The 22,257-nt window shown below is 35.9% G+C and overlaps 1 protein-coding gene across 1 annotated transcript; it reads right to left on the bottom strand.

Annotated features, from left to right (window-relative positions):
* Positions 1 to 7,469: 7,469 nt before the first annotated feature.
* Positions 7,470 to 21,900, bottom strand: LOC114366095 (ras-like protein family member 10B). Its single transcript, XM_028322883.1, has 3 exons — positions 21,697 to 21,900; positions 15,170 to 15,318; positions 7,470 to 8,340 (listed from the first exon to the last, which is right to left on the bottom strand). The coding sequence occupies exons 1-3, from the start codon at positions 21,782 to 21,784 to the stop codon at positions 7,714 to 7,716; spliced, it is 864 nt and encodes a 287-aa protein (XP_028178684.1). The 5' UTR covers positions 21,785 to 21,900; the 3' UTR covers positions 7,470 to 7,713.
* Positions 21,901 to 22,257: the final 357 nt, after the last annotated feature.

The following is a 22,257-nucleotide window of genomic DNA, read 5'->3' as shown; positions in this document are numbered from 1 at the left end:
CTTTATCAATGGGTATATAAACCAAAAAAATTACATCTAATGGTCTTTAAGCCATCAATTTCAGTCTCGTGTTTACTAAAAAATCAAATACGACGTAAAGAGTTATTTTTAGGTCCAATATAATGGGTCGTATAAACCACCGAGTGCCTTTTTTAAGGACGTAACTCCAAGCTAACTTTAAAACTACTGAAGATACCCATTTTTTAAATATCTAGACTTTTTCATCGCAAGAATTGAAAAATGTTTTCTCTTGGTCATTTTTTTATAACTTCTCAAATAAAAAAGTTACGATTTTTTTATTAAAAAAAAAAACGTTTTTTGGCTCTCCTGAAAAGTAGGGTTTTGGTTTATACGACAATTGAACCTGAAGGTATCGATATGTATTTCTGCAACTCCACTCCAGAGAATTAACGTTCTTTTTTTAACATATCAAAATTATTCTCTGTTTTCTTACCTGTTTGTTGATATCTCTAGTTGTCAAGGTTAAGCTACTGTGAAGCATTTATAGATGAGGTCGCTGTGTACAAATAGGCCGCGCCGTACCCGACGTTACGGCCAACGTACAGCCGGGTTAGGTTGCGCGCCGTGATAAAATCTTGTCGATGATTTTAGACGACAAATATAATATGGGCTTATCACGTAAAATCGATAAAAAGGCGAGATAAACGTTTAAACGCGACGCGCATCCCAGGCCTGCAGGTGTCAAGTTATCGCGTCATAGGTCGATAAGTTCTCGTTCCACTCCACTACCTATGGACAGGTCAGACACAGTCCGCAACTCCGCTCCGTCTATTTGGCGGTGGACAGGCAGCTTTATACATTCCCTTAAAATCGGTTTGCAGCGCCGGTAGAGGTGGAGGCGTAACGGAATACGCGCTCGGAATTAATTGATTTCGGAAATTGAACTTTGTTTTACTAATAAAAGTGTTGGATTTGAGTTTTCTTGGTGTTTTTTCTTTCTTGTGTAGTAGTATGAAGGCTGATGAAAGAAAGAAAGCTTGTTTCAAGAGAAATGGTAAGCTCATGACTGAGTCTTATGTCTTAGGTTTTTTAAAACTTTGTGATTATTGTGAGTCATTGTGTTTTGCAAATAGGTAAATCTTTTATCAAATGTCAATGGTAGACTGCATGATTATTGCACAAAAACTTTAAAAAATATTTTTAATTTCGAATTCAAATTCACTAGGAAAGTTTTCGCCAACCCGCTCCTACCTACGCACATATTTAGAATACAATTTGTTTCTCTACCCACGTCACGGCACAAAATTGTATTTACATACCGAGCCAACACCTCCCCAAGGCAGCAGATTGCGCTCATCCTAAATTCAATCAGGTGAGAATACGGGCCTTTTCAAATACTTGTACTACATTACTATCTAGGTAAAGAAGGGAACTTAATTAAATTCTTAGTAAATCTAGAGGTCTGGGTAGGAATAGCCAGTTATTATAGTTTCTGAGGCTTTTGTGATGAAAGATTTATTAGAAAGTGAATTATTATACTGACTCCATAATCTTCTTTTGTTTAACTACAATACATGTGAGTACAATGTTCCTTTGAAGTTTTAATGACTGCACAACCATTGTGTCAGACTTTAAATGCTGTTATAAGGGTTTTAGGTGATTTAATTGAGCTGACGACGGCTTCCAAATTTCTGAATCATTTACCTCTATTTTTCTTCGGTCAATTTTGAAGAAAAGTACACGTCCTAATATTGGTTCAACGCACTATGAAATAGAGTATGTTCATCATCATCATCATCATTTCAGTCATAGGACGTCCACTGCTGAACATAGGCCTCCCCTAATGATTTCCACAATGGCCTGTTCGTGGCGGCCTGCATCCAGCGCCTTCCCGCTACCTTTATGAAGTCGTCTAGGATAGAGTATGTTATTCAGAAAGTATTGCCAGTCATCTTTAGGTATCTACAGTTTGCAGTCTGTAAGCTTTTATTAACACCCTATATTTATAAACTACTTGTCGTAAACTAACTAGGTAATATACAGGGTGGAATTTTGTAATGCCACCTGAAGGGAAAGTACCCTTAATACTGTAAATAAAAGATTTTACTCAAATAAAACATTCCTTCATTTTTGAAAAGAAAAAGAACTGCATTCAAAGAATTCCGAAAAATATCCGAAAATTCTCCACCATAGTATAACATTTTCTGTTAATAATTAAAACAATTTAAGATTTCATGGTTTTCCTTTCATTTAATTTATCAAGTTTGTTAGAGAGATTTCATCCTTATACTTAACCCTAACGATCGATGCAATAAAAATACAGGATGTATTTTTTAACAGAAATTAGTTGGTTCGATTCCCGGGTGTGGCAAGCAAATTTTTGGAAATCTTCGAATGCAGTTCTATTTCTTTTCAAAAATAAAGGAATGTTTTCTTTGAGTAAAATTTTCTATCTACAATATTAAGAGTACCTACTTTCCCTCCAGGTGGCATTTCAAAATTCCACCCTGTATAAAATATAAGTGATGTCAACTACGACTATCGACAACTATGGCTGTATAACGCTGTTTTAAGAGACGTTTAAACATACCCATGTGCCAACAAAGAATAATCCGCCCTGAATAAAGCATCGTGCGCCTTCTTCCGCCCACGAGACAAAGCTGGAACAATGGGCTCTAACTAGCGCGGTCTTTAGGGCAAGTCTAAACGAGGGGCTTAATGAAGGTATGGCCAAGTAGGAATTCATTAAAAAATAATAGACTTAGATTTTTTTTTCTAATAATAAAACAGTATTTTCATTGAATTGATTTTTTTTTCTCTTGATAAAGCGGTAGTTTCGTAGAGTTGGGCTCTCTCGCTTGACTGAACATGTTGAAAGTTCTATTCCCAGCCCAATAACAGTGAATTTTTAAAAAAATATTGAAATCTATTTTGAAAAGTAGGTAAACTTTTCTTAGGCTGGTTTGAATCTTTTTTAAAAGGTGCGACTGAAAGCTTTGAACATTTTTATTGATTGCCCAAACTAGGATTCGAACCCACACTGCAGCTTTAAAATTAATATAGCCTAACCTACAAGGAGATGCTATGCCAATAGAGGCATCGATCCGATGGTAAACTTTTTGAACAGAAGTCCTCAATAACGTAGCATTAAGTCACTCAGCAAGCACTAGAATATTTAATGCACTTGTGAGTACCACTTGAAAAGTGCATTTCATAAATAGACGAAGTATAAAAAGATGGTTTTTATGCTATAGATGTTGCGAACCCACAAAGATAGTAGGTACAGTTCGCTGAGCTTTGCATTCGTGTGAGTACACATGAATAGTGTAGGTGTAGTTTTTATTACCGCTTTTTGGCAATCTATTTGAGGCGCAAGATCTCTGTCGCACTTCATCTCTTGTACTGGCAGCAGCGTGACGTGTTTAATTCTTAGTAGGTTTTTGACTGACTCCCACTCGACATGGGGCACACTGAAAACCAGCGTCGTGGCCTTCCTCACAGGGGGCCACGGCATATGCTGAGTGGGGTCCCATTGCGATGGACATCGTTGTGCATCGTTGTGACATCTGTATAAATCAACAATTGAGACGTAGTTTACTTGGCACAAAAAAGTATAAGGCTGATTTGTACCATCTAACTTTGAACGTAAATGTAACGATAACCGGTATTTTTTGTATTGAGTTTGACAGATTTTTGACGTTTGTTAAAGTTAAAGGTGGCACAGTCACTGCTCAGTTTACTTTCTCTTCCATTATATGTTTTATGTCACCTCTGTCTTATTTGCTTTTTTTATTTACATTTTTTGTCTTTTGTGATGTCCATGGCAATAAATGTTTCTTTCTTTCTTTCTTTTTTTTTGTGTTAAAATTTTTCATATAATTTTTTTGCGAATTTTTAAAGCTTTTTTGTCTGATTCTACTTTTCGTGATCACTAACACAAATGCAAAGCTTAGCTTACGCCTCGTGAACTGTACCTACCTACGTAGCATATTATCTAATACCTCTACATAATAGTGCTTCATAGCTATCATTTGATATTCATGAAGCCTTATAAGGTTCAAATTACAATCCCGTCGGTAAACTATATCGGATAATATCGCTATAATTGGGGGTAAATTAGATTCCCGCTACGCTTTGAAATTATCCGCTCTTGTACTAAATGCAGATTATACTAAAGCTGGATAGAGCTAATATTGAAACTGTTTCAGCTCAAAATGCTATTTTGCAGTTCCTGATTTATGCGAAAATGCATAATCCTGTTCAATAAATTGAATCTGTCGTCGCCATCATAATATGCCACGATTTTCACATCGCCCAATTAGTAGCGACCTGTATAACCTGTATTGTATCCAGCGCCTTCTTGCTATCTCCATAAAAAATAAAAGACATAATAATTAAACGAATAGTATACTGAAAAATGGCTATATTTATTTTATAACTATTATTTATTTTCAGCTAAATAAATCTCGATTCGACTCGGTGTTTCTTTACGAGATCGAATCAGAAATGAGGAGATCCGTAAACAAACTAAAGTCGCTGACTTAGCTTGACGGATTAGCACGCTGAAGTGGCAACGGGCAGGGCACATAATACGCAGGACTGATGGCCGATGGAGCAGCAAGGTTCTGGAGTGGAGGCCGCGTCCCGAAAAACGCAGCGTGTGACGTCCACTCACAAGGTGGATCGACGACATCATAAAGGTAGCAGGATGGCGCTGGACGCAGGCCGCTACCAACCGGGCAACATGGAAAGCATTTGGGAAGGCTTATGTTCAGCAGTGGACGTCTTATGGCTGAGATGAGGATGATGATGAAATAAAACTCAATAATAAAATTGTTCACAACGTTTTATTGCACCGTGTAACCTTTGTATAACAATTGTTATCAAGACCGTCTTAAATACAGTGCGACACTGCAAAATGTACACTTTTGGCCACACTTATTACTTAAAAGATAATTTAATAATTTAGTTACAACGATGACAACAACCAGAGTCCTTTTCGACACAGCGGCTGCAGCGCTGCCTTAACTCTACACGTCTACATAAAAATAATAAAGCGCTGTTTTTTCAACTACAACAAAAAATTCATTATGTAAAATTCTTTCATTTTAATATTGAAAATTATTTAGTTGTATACTTACAAATTACTGATGAAAATAGACTGCTGTTTTTCTATTAGACTAGACGCAGATCACCGATTTTTAGTTGGCCGATAGTTGTGCCTGATTTTTAATTGTATGAAGAATCGGCCAAATCAAATCGTTGTAATGTGTGCACTTCCATCCATGGCCATGCTGATCAACTACCCGACTAAACTATCGGCCGACGAATAATCGATGGTCTGCGCCTAGGCTTATAGTTGTTGCAATTCACGAAGGCGAGTGAGCTTTACATGTGTGGTGGCTCGCTACTGTTAGTTTTTCAAAAGTTTTGACAGACATTACACTATCGTTATGTGCATGTACACGTACACACACAAGTAAAGCTCACTTGCCTTCGTGAGTTGCAAGAACTATACACAGAATACATGTTTACAGTTGAGTTATAGCGATAGTAACAGATGACAATCACCTGTATCCAATACCAATACTCGTATTTTATCTTCATTTTGCTTAGATTACGCACGTCGCACACTGACGCGTGTCTCAAGCGGACGGCATTCGCGCTTGCAGTGGTTTAGAATGGTCTACGACGCTTCGCGCGCATCGTGTCCGTGAATTTGGTCTATGTGTGCGTTATCTGAACGTAATTTGTATGAAGATTGTCTTCTGCTCCTATCTATTTTATGTCTTGGCCTGCAAGCTAAATTCAGCTAAAAAATTTCCGATACCCGTATAGTCCAGTCAAATTAGACATGAACCCTGCATTAATTCGCATACAGCTGAAAATTGGTACGAATGTTCGGAGCACTATTATGAATTAACTGTGAAAAGTCCCCATCGATCCGACATGTGGTAAAAAAAAATTAAAGGTCAAATTTAAAAAATACGGGTTTTTGAGATTTTCAGCTAAACGGTAAGTTTTATCACAAAAATATGTATGACAAGGTTTAAGACCATACAATTGGATGGATTGGATTTATGTGTAAGACCGTTATGAAGAAAACACTTTTTTGACTCTTCGGATCATCGAATCTCAGAAACGCTGACTCTTAGGAGAAAGTGTATAGACAATTTTGATATATAATTGTATGGTCTTAAACCTTGTCATACATATTTTTGTGATAAAACTTACCGTTTGGCTGAAAATCTCAAAAACCTGTATTTTTTAAGTTTGACCTTGAATTTTTTTTAGCACATGTCGGATCGATGGGGACTTTTCACAGTTAATTCATAATGGTGCTCCGAACATTCGTACCAATTTTCAGCTGTATGCGAATTATTGCAGGGTTCATGTCTAATTTGACTGGACTAGTAGTAGGTTACTTACTTTACAACTATAACTACCTATTGTTACTATAACAATACAATATTATTTTTACAAGATAACTTAAATACACTTCTCTCATTTACCCAACTGCATAAAAGAGGGTTCGAAAATATTTAACATCACTTTCTAAGCTACCTATATCTAAGCAACAAAATTTAAGAATCATAGCTGATGCTATTTTTATAAATGAAAAGTTTTAAACTATATTTACATTTAATAGAGGAAGCTCATAGAAGAAGCACAACACAGAGTAAGTAATTTTTACTATAGATTTATCGATTTTCTATAATATTGATCTATGTGACTCTATACAATGTTTAATTTCGAGCAAGTAATGTATTATGAAGTCTATGGCATTTCATTAGATATTTTTTAATCTTACCCAAGATTAATTAGAAAATTTGGGGTTTATATTCACTAACATTAGTATTATTTTTACAATATTATGTGTATTTTACTTAATAACTTAAGAAAAAGATTTAGTTTTGTAAAAGACATTTGGCAATTTTCACATAATTATTTTTTTCACATAAGAACCCAAGTTATTTATATTTTCAGTTTAGAAGATCGTTTTGGAAACATACTAATCACCTAATCTATAAAAGGGAAAATTTGAAAACTTAATTTATAGTAGAAAAGTGTAAAATTACCCTGGAAAAGAATAAATCCTTCCAAATGGTTAAAATTTAAAGCTTAGAATATTGTTAGAAGTAAATGACTTTGAAATGTACATTGGACTTATATTCATAAGCAATACGAAGTCTTAAAATAATTGAGTAGTAGATGAAACTTTTTTGGCAAGATTAAATTATTTTACTAAAATATTTCATTTGATTAAAATGGCAACCAACAATTTACATTACAAACTTATTTCATACAAATTGCAGACAAAAATTACATTACACAAAAATCTTTTATTACGGTTTCATACCTGACTTCTTTAGAAGTGCGTGATACTTTTAATAAATCAAAAAAATAATTTCCATAATACGCGAAAGATTTCATAATATTGAACGTTCCACAAAATTTTCATTTATAATTTGCAACATTTACCAAAACTTTAATCTATCTTCACTTATTATCCAAAACATCAAAAAGTGTATCAGTCCATTATACGCTTGTTCGATAAGATATTTCTTTAAGAACAGTTATTAAGGAAACCCTACAATTTTCACTTTTTGATACTGCTTTCCAATGGTCTTAATATCCATCTATCATTGTTCAATACATTATCTAATGCAACGCTTATCTTTTTGTCCACACCATCATTTTAAGAGTACACAAAGAAAACTCAGTATTTTGCAAAAGTTCTAGAAACTAGTGCTAAGCAACCACGCAACGGTTCTCATGAGACCCTGCCCCACCACCGGTCGAGGAGTCTGGAGGAGGCTCTGCGTTCCTCCCCCCACCACTCCACTCCAATGCATCTATCATCTCCATAAGTTCTTTGAAAACTGCTATAACCCTCCAATTGTATTTGGCAGAACACTCCACGTAGCCGCACTTCCAGTGCTTTCGAACCAGATTGACGATGTTACGACGCTTCTCCCTGGAGTCACCACAAGCGCTTTCAGCGATTGCTAGCTGCTGCAGACCGCTAGCAGCAGAAGGAGTGTTACTGCACAGCAAATCCTGCTTATTACCCACAACCAGAACGGGCACGTTTCTCATGTCTCTGCTCTCTACCATCTGGTCTCGCAGCGTTCTGATGTACTGGAAAGTCTCCACATTCGATAAGTCAAAGACAAGGATGTATGCTGTGGCATTCCGAAGACCATAAAAGCGGTAGTGGGCCCATTCATAGTACGAGTTGATGGGGAAGTAAGGGATGACAGGTACATCAGTGATCTTCACTTCGTACAGGTGCTCGTTGATGATCACCGAAGGGTAAAAGGTGTGCTTTCTGTCAGTCGGCAGGTAATCTTCTGAGAAATCGCTCCACACGAATTGCTGTGGACAAAGAAGCAATTTAGAGACTCATTAACTAAATCTAATTTTAGGTAGACTAAATTGGGGTTAATTAAAACAATAGGCAGTTTAATTAAGCGTCTAGACCTAATTACGGGAGCATTAGGATTTTACTCCGCTCTCGCTGAAATATGGACTTTTGTTAATATTATTTTAATTAATTCTGTTCGCAATTTTATGGAACTAAAGTAAAAGTTCGGGGTTGACATATAAAACTTTTGATGAAAATTTTTGCTCAACCTTGTTGAAAGTTAGATGTTTTCCAAAAAGGAAAATTGACTTTTTTTACATTGAACCCAATTAAAACCTGGATCGTCCAATTAAACTTTGCGATACAAATTGCTGAAACATGTTTCGTAGGGACTATTTTTGAAACGGTTGCTGTCTGTTTTACTAATTAGACGTTTGTTTATTCGTAAATAAGCTCAAATTTTCATTGATATATATAGCCCATCAAGTAATGATATTTATACGAGTATATCTGTAAAAATGTTTTACATACAAACACCGAGGTCGTCGGTTCTTTGAACTCTATACCCTATACCTATGTAATACGAAGTTTGCCAACACGTGTTATATTTTCGAAAACCACAATATAATTATATTCTACGTTTCGTCGCTTCGGCTTACTAAGTAGGTACTGTTATTATTTGTCTGGTATATTTAATATCGCTATTATGTTGAAGGAATGAAATTAATTAAATAATCTAAAAACTAAACTGTTGGCTTAAAAATCTGGAAAAATTCACAATAATTATAGTACTTTTTATGAACTTTCCAGGAAAACTATAACGGTTAAGATAGAAAAGTTAGTTAGAGTAATAGTAGTTTAAGTCATGTATTACAAAAGTTCATATCTAATAAAAATTCCTTAGAAGAAAATGTTAAAAGTGACTTTAGATGAAGTAATTGCTTGCTTCTGAAATATATTGTGTTAACACGGACTACAACGGAACCCTACACTGCGCGTGGCACGACACACACTTGGCCAATTTTTTTGTTTTTAGTTGCGATTTTTGACAAACTGTTAGAACTTTTTGGACAATAATTATAATTCCGTAATTTTGAGCAGGACTTTGATTTCCGCGCTTAACCTCTATCAGTTGTCCTTTACAACAATCATACACCTACTGCCTTAATTACTTCAATCTCTCCCGTCTTCCCAAGCTACAAGGTTCAAATTCGTATATAAATTAACCAGCTGGGCTACTCCTAAACGCAGCTGTTCGACTAGTTTCTGGTATATCTGTCACCGTCGCTCATGCTGACATCTCGCTTCGCGTGAGAGCGATGGCAACATTCTAAACTTCGGAAAACGTTTTTCGAAGTAACCCCACTGAATAAGCTGACGTGTCAGTTAGATTAGTCTGAGGAGCTAACTGGCTCGGGGATCCGAACCCATTAAGGCCAGTCTTGACAGATTAGCAGTTGTTTAGCCTCCATTTGCGAGCTAATCTGACCTTTAACTCGCAGCTGAGAGAGCTATTTGTTGTACAGCTTAGCTAATCACATTGTTTTGTGATCCTTTGATTTAAAGTATAGACTTTAGTTTAAGTTTAGAATATATAACTTTGCGTTTTTACTAAAACCTCCATGGTGTGATGGTTAGAAAGTTGGACTACGTTAGATTTGTGAGTACTGGGTTTGACCAATTCACATGTGGGGCAGAAATTGAATAATCACATTATTTTCCCAACTTTATGGTACGACCGACACATTTGAAAACACTAATGTAAGTAAATATACCGCAACACAAACTACTTTGCATTTTGGGTCCCTGTGGACTAATCAAATACATGAAAACTATGAAAAATAAATATACATAATAACTAGATTACGGTATGCAATACAGCATTGGGAATTGAATAAAAATACTTGACTTTGTCCTTGAATATTTTAGAAAAGAATAGGTATGGTCTTTTACACCCTTATGGGCTTGTATACCTACTACTTGTATTACATAACAAAACTAACGCCCACCTATTTCTATGGAAAATCATTGAGGTGGCTAATATATTCATGGAATATCTGATAGCACAGAGTTGAAAATCCATGGGAATAGTCTATGGGTATTAGATTTGTAAGTACCTATTGCCAAAGGTTCAGTCCCTTCCTTTGAGCAGTTCTGAATGAGAAACGGCAAGTTGTGGTAACATTCTATTTAGGTACCTCCTTATAAAAGCAAAATATCACTCACTGATTAATCACGATATCTCAGTAACTGTAACACCTACAAACTTGGTTCCTTATATTTTATAAGGTGTAGACATCCGCTAAGAACGAATTTTACGAAACTCCACCCATAAGGGGGTAAAACGGGGTCCACGCGTTCGAAGTCGCCTACCTCTATTTCATTTCGTTAATGAATTGGAAATTGGAACCATGTGTGCGTACTCACGAGTTTAAACTAGTAAATTAGATAAATGAGATCTAATTTGATTTCCGATCGTGTTTGACCGAGGAAACGATTTAGAAGTGTTCACTAATTGATTATAAAGTTGAGTTTGTGGTGAGTGGAAGTTTCATTATAAAAGTATAAATTGACTAGCGGCCGCCCGCGACTTCGTACGCGTGGATCCCGTTTTATTCCATTATGGGTTGAATTTTGCAAAATCCCGTCTTAGTTAGTACCTACGCGCCACAGATGGGAGGAAGCTTTGCTTGGCTTGAGAATAGATAGCACAGTGTTAACTGTCGAAGTACCTATTAAACATAGTAGAATATATAGTGTCTACTATGTATTTAATTATTTATTCGTATTTATGATGACAGTCGGCAGTCGTCAGTCGTCAGTCGTCAGCAACTATAGCAAAACATTTTAAAAGCCTTATAATGTACTAACTATATTGTATGTGTATTGAAACTCATCCATTATTATGAATAAAATCTATTTCTAGAATCAGTTTTCTAATTTCCCTGCAAAACGTATAGCGGGCAAATATTAATATTTTTCATATAGAAACATGAAAAACATATTAATATTGCGTCCATGGATGGAATGATGAGATGGGATATAATATGTATTGTGTACAATTCCCTTAATATTATATATCTGTTGCCAGTTTAGTTACGAATATGTAGGAATGAAAATAAGATGGTTTTCATGGCTTCGATCGAAGGCAGTCGTCGGTTTTTGGTTTTTATCTATTTTTTATTATCCTAGAAATACGGTGGCAATTGAAATTACGTTCAACTATTAAGACGTTTTATTCCTGCTATAATTTCACTTTAATGAACTAGCCAGAAGTTAGTTTATTTCAGCTAGAAACTGCACCGTTTAGCAGTAAAGTTCATAATTGGAGACTGAAAATTAAATTCATCTGCAGTGCAGAACAAAATCAAATTAATTTCGGAGGCGTTGGGGTATCAATATATTGTTTAGTGTTGTTGAGATATCGATAAAGTCAGTACACCATGGCGCTTGCAACAGTGCCGAAATATCGGAAACCCAAAATTAAGGTACATGGTAGCAATCCCGTCATTAATATTAATTAAAATCAGTAGAGTTTATTTTAGAAGACGTGGGCAAGTGTTATTTTTCTATTGTTGTGAAACGGTATTGTTTGCGTAGAATAGGTACATTTTGTCGAAAAGGCTATGGAGCATAGCCCTAGGGAAATGCGCAGTGTTGGTTTTATTTTCAGGCAGGCAATAGATCGAGGTAGCGAGCGAGGAGGTACATAAAACTTTTGCATATTCTCGACATAAAAGCATAATCCCATAACTATTATAGATTACAGTTACAGGAATTTATTGTAGTACGTTTTGGTTGATGTGTGCTATTGTTTTTTTTTCTACTAAGGCCCCAGTTTGAAACCGGTTTGAAATGGTCGCGTCATGTGTGGTCTCTCAACGGAAGATGAGATGCAACTCAAAAGTAACTAGAAGTTGCAGTTTCGTTGCAATTGCGTTTCACCGTGTATTCTGGGCCTTAGTAATACGAATTGAAATGTTGCTCTTATTGATACTCCTGACTTTGAAGCGTCCTTAATTCTGTTCTTAGGTACACACGTTATGCTCTCTTCGCTACGCAGCAGCCAGTAGCTCAGAACATTTAGTCATTTATCGATAGATTTTATCGCCACCGCACAACACTATATCAAACCAAATTAATATCGTGGCGCCAGATATAAAACATTTCGCTCCATTGGTCCGCTCAGATAGCTCGCAGCTTTTTAGGTTCAAAATTAATTGGAAACGCACGAATAAAGACTCAATTTCAGCTATTTTGTGCTATTTCGACGATGTATCGATGTGTTACTGAATGATTTTTTTGAATAAGACATTTCATAGTTTTAAAATGATCCAATTTCAATGTTGATGTTTTCAGCTTTGATTACTGTTTATGAGGTTTTTTTTGTGCCTTTTACAATATTGATATTTTAGTGAATAATTTTTGCGTTAGTGTATTTTGTAGAGTTCTGATTTTTTACGTTAATTTGGTTACATTTTAATATTTTGTTGATCTCAGCTATGTAATTTTGATGCCTTTGCTCACTTGGATTTTAGTCTGGACGACGAAAGTGAAACGACCATGCTACAAATTTTGACTATAGTGTAAAGTTAGACCGAGTTTCACTACCAAATTTTACCCGTAGTTTTAGCGATAACCGGTGTATTTTGTATGGAGTTTGATAGATTATTGACGTTTGTTAAAGTCAAAGTAATATAAAATGGCAACCTAGCCTTAGAAGATTGGCTCTACATGAGATCTGATAACTTTTTCATAGGGCGAGCCATAAAGTTAGTTGGTCTTAGCAACATTTTAGGTACATTAAAATGTTTTCGGTCTGACAATCGAAGGCTGGGATGCACCATCTTACTTCAACTGAGACAAACGTCAAATATCTGTCAAAATCCATACAAAAAAACGGTTATAATTATAGTTACGGTTAAAGTAAGGTGGTGCAACTCAGCCTAAAACTGAACTTTCAGGAACCTGACAAACTTATAACAGATTTATAAATCCTAGCTAGGTAGGTACCTCATAATTCGATACATGCACTAACCACTGGCTATAAAAGGTACCTCTATGTTCAACCGCTAACCGGTTATGGAAGCTAAATGAATTAAAGCCGACTAGTGAATATTTCAGAACCAATTACTAACAACTATCACTAACAACCTACGATATGTTATATCCTTTCACTAAAACAACAGGCATTCTGCCCATGAATATCCCAGAAATGTATTCCAATATTTTACCTACGTAATACCAGGTGTTCAGATTTGCGCGAAAAAATCCGATCCTATTTTGTTCTGTGGAAATCATTCGACATTCTGTCCCAAAAACATTGATGTTACTCGCCTGGAATACAGAAGCGCATGGTTTTTGACTGTGGAATTTTAGGTAGGTACGTTTTTTATTTGAACTGGTGAGAGAAATACGAAATCGTTCAACATTTTCAGATACTTAAATGTAGCTAGTCTGATTTTTGTTTTTATTTTTTAGAATTTTAACTGTTTGAGAGTTATAAAGACATTCTAAGTACTCTACTCTACTCTACAAACTGTGCAAGTGTAATTATGTATTTTTCTTCATTGTAGATATCGGTGCGTCACAGTTTTATTTAAATAAAATGTGATTGTAAAATCCTCACTATTCTGTCACATTATTTTTGATATTTATCAATAACTTTGTAAGCAATATCTCAATCAGCACACGCTAGTAGTAATAAATAATAATAAGTATTTGAATAAGACGCAAAAATATTATTTTTAAACGAACAATAAAACAATAAAATACTTTAGACGTGTCAAAATTTTCAAACACCCTCTATACCCCGACGTCCTGTTAACGGCCTCAGCGTAATTCGAGATGACATTCCCCTAATTTCGGGTACAGGGACGTATTAGGTCCGGGATAATTACGTGTCCAACATGAATAAAAAGGGTTCCGTAGGTTATTATACGGTTAATTCGCGTGGTTTGCGGTCAGAGAGGGTTTTAGGAATAAGAACTTGATTAAAATGGTTGTGGTCAGCTAAGGGATGGAGTTTTGAAAGGGAATTAATTGTGAATTTTATATGATCTCAGTATAAATTGGTTCTTTTATAAGTATTGTGACACTCTAACATACTTTTTTACATACTTAAATTTATGTATCTACTTCTTAAAACACAGTTATACTTTGAATGCCATTATAGGCTTTCAAAGCTATAGGCTAGGCTTATTTTGTTATTTCTGCTTGTGGCTTCGTATGTTACATTTCAGTCACATAAAAGCTTATTATACTTATTTGGCTAACCAACTTATTTCTCAGAAGTTATCTTAAGGTTCTGTTTTAATATTTTGAGAACATAATCTTACGCCCGTATTCACAAACATTACTATGAGGTCTCAAAGTGCGCGTGGACGCACAGGGCAGGGTGACATATGAAGTAATATGAACCAATCAAAGAGCTCTATTCAACGCTGTGCGTTCGATTTGCTGCTTCACTTATGCAAGCATCGTTTGTGAATACGGGCGTAAGTCTTCTAAATAGTTAGGTTTGCTGATAAAAACTATAGCCAAGTAAAACCTTCACTCAGATCTCACTCCCAATTAACTAACATTATGCTTGAATTTATGATTAGGAACAATTCGTGGTTGTGATTAGGAACATCTTCTAAGCTTCAAAAAACCAACGCGTGCCATGTCGCCATCGCCGATGCAATCATAGGCCAATGGCAGGTCGCACGTCCTGTTATTCGAATATGATCGGATCGGCAATGGCGATCTGCACGCGTTGGTTTGGTTGAAGCTTAAAATACTATGGGATCAATATCAACAGCAAAAACATGTGGTTGAAAATACATACATCAACATTACCTGTATAATACTAGTCTTGCCCACGGCTGGGGCGCCCAAGAGCACCACTTTGATGAGGTCCAGGCTGTCGGGACTTGGCTCCACGCTGGGAGCCCCCCCAACCGTCAGGGTGCCTGCGCCCCCCCTCTCCAGGTAATCCAAGTCCAGTTCTGTAACAAGAGAGTTACCAATAAATACCAAAGGTAGTTCAATGCCCGTTTTTTCCATCAATCCCTAATTTTTAAGTGACCCCTATGAAAACAAAATTCATGATGTGTTACCGAAACGCTAGGGGTCACTTAAAAATTAGGGATTGATGGTGAAAACGGGCATAAGATACTTGAATTGTAATAATTGAATTAGAATTCAGGAATAAGATGACGAAAAAAAAAAAAAAAACCGGCCAAGTGCGAGTCGGGCTCGCGCACAAAGGGTTCCGTAGCAGNTCGTGGTTATGATTCGGAACATAAAACCAACCATCCAGCCATCGCCGATGCGATCATATTCGAATGACAGGACGCGCGACCTGTTAATTGATCGCGCGTCCTGCCATTGGCCTATGATTGCGTCGGCGATGGCGATCTGCACGCGTTGGTTTGGTTGAAGCTTTACATACTATGGGATCAATAGCGACAGCAAAAACATTTGGTTGAAAATACATCAACATTACCTGTATAATACTAGTCTTGCCCACGGCTGGGGCGCCCAAGAGCACCACTTTGATGAGGTCGAGGCTGTCGGGACTTGGCTCCACGCTGGGAGCCCCCCCAACCGTCAGGGTGCCTGCGCCCCCCCTCTCCAGGTAGTCCAGGTCCAATTCTGGAACAAGACAGTTACTATTCAATACTAAAGGTAGTTTATTGCCCGTTTTTTCCATCAATCCCAAATTTTTAAGTGTATACTTGAATTGTAATAATTGAATTAGAATTCAGGAATAAGAGAGGGTTGTTTCGTTTTACAATACCATCGGCCGTTAAATATCAGTGTAATTCAAAAGCTGATCCGAAGCACTAAGTTTGTGATTGATATTCAAACTCACATTTTCTAGGCATTTACAAAAAAGTAAATGTACTAGTGAATATTTATACGTTACCGGTACGATTGTACCCATAAAGTACTTGTATTATTAGCTTTGCTTAGTTTGGGATTAGATGTCGCGGTGTAAAATGTCCAATGTTATTGCTATAAACAGATGTTAGTCAATTTAGAGGACCCAGATATTACACCGCTTACTTGGTCCGATATTGGATACGAAATCTTTTTAAAGAAATGTCCAATAGTTATAATGAACTAGAGACCAAAAATCTAGCCCCTTAACCTTAAACCTATCCAGAAGTTTGGACTGCACCCAAGAATAGCTGTGTCAATTTAATATTTTCTTCAATTTACCTCACCTTTATTTTGTACGTAAAACTTTCTAATAGTACTATAAATCTGTTTTAAGTAGTTTTTATCTACCTTTATCAAACACCAAATTTGTAAAACCATCTTAATAATTGACGGGCTCTTTGTAAAGGCACAACTTTCTACTAAGGGTGGTTGGTATAGCCCAACTTTCTGACTATCATGAACTACAACTTTAAGCACTTAGAATTTTCTTTGAGCAACTACCTACTTCATTATTTCTTTATAAAATATTGTTTTACAAAAGAGGATAGTCGCTTTAATAGTGCAGCTTTCAAGACAAGCATTTGATCTTGTTTTCTTTTGACTTCAGTAATGTATCAAATTAGATTAAATAATGGAGATGTACAAAGCTAAATTCTTTATCCAATGCATTAATACTTAATATCTTGATCAATTTATTATTTTATAAGGGTGGGTAAACGTCGAACGATATAGTAGTGAAATTATGATAAATGCGAAAGGGAATTGCGTAACGGATCCGGGCCCATTCCCGGAAAAATCTCTAAAAGTTTCCCGGAAAATTTTCTAATTCAGAAAACAAAGAGCGTTATTCTTCCATGAGATTTTTATTACTAGCAAATTCCTTTGATATTGACCTGCAATTATTGAGGGTCATATGACAGTTTGACTTTTCACCGGCACAAACATGACCTTAATTGGTTGGGTTTTCATTGGCGGTCAAGCTGTTGATCCTGGTTACACAGGAGTTGCAGCGGTGGGAACGAGAGATGGGAATAGTCCTGCAAAATTTGGACAACACTACCTCTGTCCAGGTAGCTAAAGGTTCGTTCGTTCGTTTCAGCCGAAAGACGTCCACTGCTGGATAAAGGCCTCCCCCAAGGATTTCCACAAAGACCGGTCCTGCGCCGCTCGCATACAGGCACCTCCCGCGACCTTCACCATGTCGTCGGTCCACCTAGTGGGAGGCCTGCCCACGCTACGAATTCCGTCTCGTGGTCGCCACTCAAGAACTTTCCTGCCCCAGCGGCCATCAGCTCTACGAGCTATGTGCCCCGCCCGACCACTTGATTTTAGTGATTCTGCTGGCTATGTTAGTCAGTCACAGCTAGAGGTATCAATATAAAATAGATCCTGTGTTGTAGTTCGACCTCTAGTCCGACCTGTAGTTTTTTCTTATCTTTTCTTTACTGTATGTTACTTTCATAAGTGCCACCAGTGGTCAAAATTGAATAAAATATTTCTGATTTGATTTGATGTAAACATACTTCGACTCTATTTTGACTCAAGTAGGTATCCACGTGTATGAATTTAATTTCAGCCACAACTAGGAGTTTCAAGATTTAATTTGAGAAACAATTAACAAGGACTTCCAGGAAATTTTAATCAATCCGCTTTTCTGTTTAGAGGATTATATCAGCTAAGTATTTACAATTACTTAACTAAGTACTAGTATTTAATTTTCTGCTCTTCAATAGGCACCGTTCAAACTGTTATTTTCTCGAAAATCTTTTTGTAAGTTTGGCAATTTCTTGATAAATTTTAAAGATTCTACTCATTTAATATTGGCATTGAAGTGCCCGTATAAAAAAAAACTTGTAGCTTATTATGGTATGTTTATCAAATTAGGCGGCCATATTCTAAAAACTTAAAATATCACAATTAAAATACCTCAACATACAGAGTAAGAGACATCTTAATTTGAACCCAACCACACAATATTACATGCAAATTGACTCTCTACCTATATTGAGTTTCTTATCACCCTGTATACAATTAGAACTACGTTTTCCTCGTAAGATCCATTAAGACGAAGCCTACTTAATTTGGTACATTACCTCTTGTATTAGGGTAGGAAAGCAATACTGGGAACGATAAACAAAAGGTATTTTAGTAAAGGAGCTTACCTTGGACTAGTTTTTACTCACATCTTCTTATTTAATAAAGCTTAGATAGAAAGCGCATGAAAATGGAGGTAACTTTTAAGCTGGGTTGTACCATCTTACTTTAACTTTGACAACGTCAAAAATCTGTCAAACTTCATACAAAAAGCACCGGTTATCGTCATAGGTAGTTGCCGTTAATGTTAGGTGGTGCAACTCAGCTTGGTCCACTTGAAACCTCAAATCCGTTTTATTATTTTAATTAAGTAAAATGTCTTATTAAATAACAAATAATAATATTTTATAACTATAAAACTCTCCCACTTTCGAAAAAATTACCTATAATTGTATATTTTTCACAATGTTTTGACATATTAAGATTTTTGCCTCACTTTAGACGAAGCGTTTGTTTAAATAATATCCATCTAGGCTTTATAATTTACTTATACGTAATTTGTACTTTCATGTTTTGTAAGACTGAAACTAATGAATGCGGGTTCTGACAAGTTTTGATCAAACTTAACTGTATGTTCACCGTCGTCTGTAACTATGTCAAAGGTTTTTGGAAAGATAATACTCTTGAGACATTGATACAGTTTCATCAAAGACTTGATGTACGACTACACAAGCTGTGATAAAATAGCTTATTGTATCAAACATGGACTCATGTTTTCAGTGTTTTTGGTTGTCAGTCAGTCTGCTTGTCCCTACCCAAGTAGTCTTTGATGTAAATTGAATTAAATTGCATTGAATAATTATTTATTTAACTCATTAAACTCATTTATTTTTGCAAGTAAACACTTTTATACGTTCCAGGCCCAGTATTAACCCTACCACTGCTTCGACACAATAAAATGGGCCAGTGCTGAAAAGAAGCAGCGCAAGAAACTCAGTCGCTATTGCCAGCCTCTTTTTTAGTCCATCAATTTAACTTTTTTAAGGGTAAAGAAGAAATTGTACCTATAATTTTTGAGGTGAAATTAGCTACTTGAAACATTTTCAATTATGATAAAGTTGATCAAATATAAATAACACTGAAAGATAAGATATTTTTTTCTGAAATAATACAGTCCTCTGCCAGAACTCAGCTAAAAAAATATTTTTTATATTTCCAGCTAGGATGTCTGCTAAAAGAAATTGCCGAGAGCGACGCGGCAATTAACTTAGGAGTGCCTCTTGAGGTAATTGCCGCTTTTTAATATTTCATAGCCGATAGTGCCTCGTATTTATTCCTAGCTCGAGATGACTTACAGGTAAGAATTTATTACATTGATCATGAACCTATTCTTATAAAAATGTATAAGTATTTTAGTGTAATCAACTGTTGGCGAATCTATTGAAAAATTGAAATATAAATAAAGACTCGATAACGGTAAAAAGTTTAAAGCTGTGTTGCACCATCTTACTTTGATTTTAACAAACGTCAGAAAGCTGTCAAACTCCATACAAAAAACACCGGTTAGTTAAGGACAAAGTTAGGTGGTGCAACAACAAAATAAAAAAATATTCCTCAGAAATCTAAAGGACCTACTAATAAAAAAATGCTACTGCAGCCTAAACAAGTACTTCAGTGACTTAAACTTAAATTAAAAATATTATTGTATCCGTTACACGTTGATTACTAAATCAATCATTTAATTGCTAAGCCCAAATGGGTAACATGATGTACCTACTGGATAATACGATAACCACATCTTGTAAACATTCATGAAATGCAATAAACACATTTTGACTTTTGACTCAGCCTAAGTTCTTTGTGAGATGAGTCGAGGCAATCTGTCAAAATCGCAGGTGTAATCTCATATTATGCTAATGTATCAAAGATAGGTACGATTAAAAAATTGTTAAACCTTCTTCTTTTTCGAAGTCGGTCAAAAATCGCAATGGTTGACGGAAGAAATAATCGGATAATTATTACTATTATATTAATCTATAAACTGTATGATTTACAAAATAAAGAAAATAAAATGCAAAATGAACATAATATGGCGTCTTTGAACAACTCTATCTGCATTATAATCCAGCTAGGGTTTAGTTAGTGTGATGAGTCCGAGAAAGTTAAAAATAATTGTTAACTCGATCCCTAGGATCCTGCTCTTGGCTAGTTTTTAACTAGATCTCAGGATCTCGGTTAAAAACTAACCAAGAGCTGGACGTTGGCAATTAAATTACGGGAAAGTACGCTGCTTGAGGTAAAATTAAAATGTAGCTGCTTTTTAAATTTTGTAGCACTATTTTTAGCCCTGCCATAAATGATGTCGCATACAACTTTACTTACTCTGGACCAAAAGGAAAAAGCCGAAAAAGGGTCGGTTAGAAGATCTTCAATATTATCTACCTAGCTTTATGAAATGAAGACTAAATTAATTTCAGGATATTATAAATGTAAAATAAGTTTTTTTGATATGGTTTGTTTCATAGAGCCTTCATCATCATCATCTCAGCCACAGGACGTCCACTGCTAAACATAGGCCTCCCCCAATGCCTACCATGTTGCCCGGTTGGTAGCGGCATAGAGCCTTACCCGACCTTATTCTTTCTGCCCAGTGTAATATCTAGCTATCGTGATGCACATCCGTCAAAATCCGTCTCGTAGTAGGTATTTGGGTCAAGGAATACCAAACATAGATCCTTGCAAACTTCCGCGTTTATTGTTATAGGATTATCCCTACTAATATTATAAATGCGAAAGTAACTCTGTCAGTCTGTCTGTTACGTTTTCTTGCCTAAACTGGTTTTGTTGTATGGTATAGAGATAGTTTGAGTCCCGGGAAAGGACATAGGATAGTTTTTATACCTGCTAATATTATAAATGCGAAAGTAACTCTATCTGTCCGTGACTCTTTAATGCCTAAACCACTGAACCGATTTTTTTGTTTGGCATAGAGATACATAGTTTGAGTCCCGGGAAAAGACATGGATAGTTTTTTTTTTTTGCTAATATTATAAATGCGAAAGTAGCTCTATCTGTCCGTGACTCTTTAATGCCTAAACCACTGAACCGATTTTTTTGTTTGGCATAGAGATACATAGTTTGAGTCCCGGGAAAAGACATGGATAGTTTTTATCCCTGCTAATATTATAAATGCGAAAGTAACTCTGTCTGTTAATCTTTAATCCCTACAGCACTAAACCTATTTTGACGTTTTGTATATGAGTCCCGGGAAAGGACATAGGATAGTTTTTATACCGGTTTTTGAAGCAGTGACGCGCGCGATAAAGTTTTCTGTGACAGACAAAATTTCGCGAAAAGCCGCGGGCAAAAGCTAGTATTTTGTTATCATTATTATAATAACTTACCCAATATTTTGTTTTGCTTCGTACAGTTCCCTCTGCCATTGTTATCGTCCTCTCTGTCGTGTTTAGACGAGTGGTCCAATCTGTTCATTTCAGGTCCACAACTTCACTCCAAGTTGATGATTTTTTGACTAAACTCATTATATTGATGTATTGTCCACCTTTTTTCACTTTTGAGACTAATTTGTTATACTTTTTGACTGTTTATCATCACTAATTCATAAATATTACGCGGCCACTGTTATTTGAATAATCTCTACATAATTATGACAAAGTTTTATGCTTCTATCTGTAAATTTTTTCAGACACCAAACACTATTTCGGAATAATTTAAATATACTCAAGTTGATAACTTCTTAAACCGTTTAAAACTAAATTATGAACACTATTCTTATTTTTTAAAAGTCCACTTACTATTGTTTTAGAACTATTTACACTATTGCCTACTCCACAGAGTCCAAACTCCAAGCACTAACTTCTTTAAAAGTTTTATTTTATAACGAGGTTTAAACTTTTTTTAACAGCGCGAACCTCTTTTCGCGTGAAAATGGCGGGAAATTTTGG

The sequence above is a fragment of the Ostrinia furnacalis genome, unplaced genomic scaffold, assembly GCF_004193835.3.
Source record: "Ostrinia furnacalis isolate ACB-3 unplaced genomic scaffold, ASM419383v2 OfSCF0534, whole genome shotgun sequence".
NCBI lineage: Eukaryota > Metazoa > Arthropoda > Insecta > Lepidoptera > Crambidae > Ostrinia > Ostrinia furnacalis.
Note: the sequence above shows the minus strand (reverse complement) of the source record. Positions and strands in the feature narration are given on the sequence as shown.

Coding starts and splice junctions, on each gene's coding strand:
- LOC114366095 (XM_028322883.1), bottom strand. CDS start 21,784: ATGAACAGATTGGACCACTCGTCTAAACACGACAGAGAGGACGATAAC. Junction 15,319..21,696: donor GAAGCAAAACAAAATATTGG/GTAAGTTATTAT, acceptor CTCTTGTTACAG/AACTGGACTTGGATTACCTG. Junction 8,341..15,169: donor GCAAGACTAGTATTATACAG/GTAATGTTGATG, acceptor CTTTGTCCACAG/CAATTCGTGTGGAGCGATTT.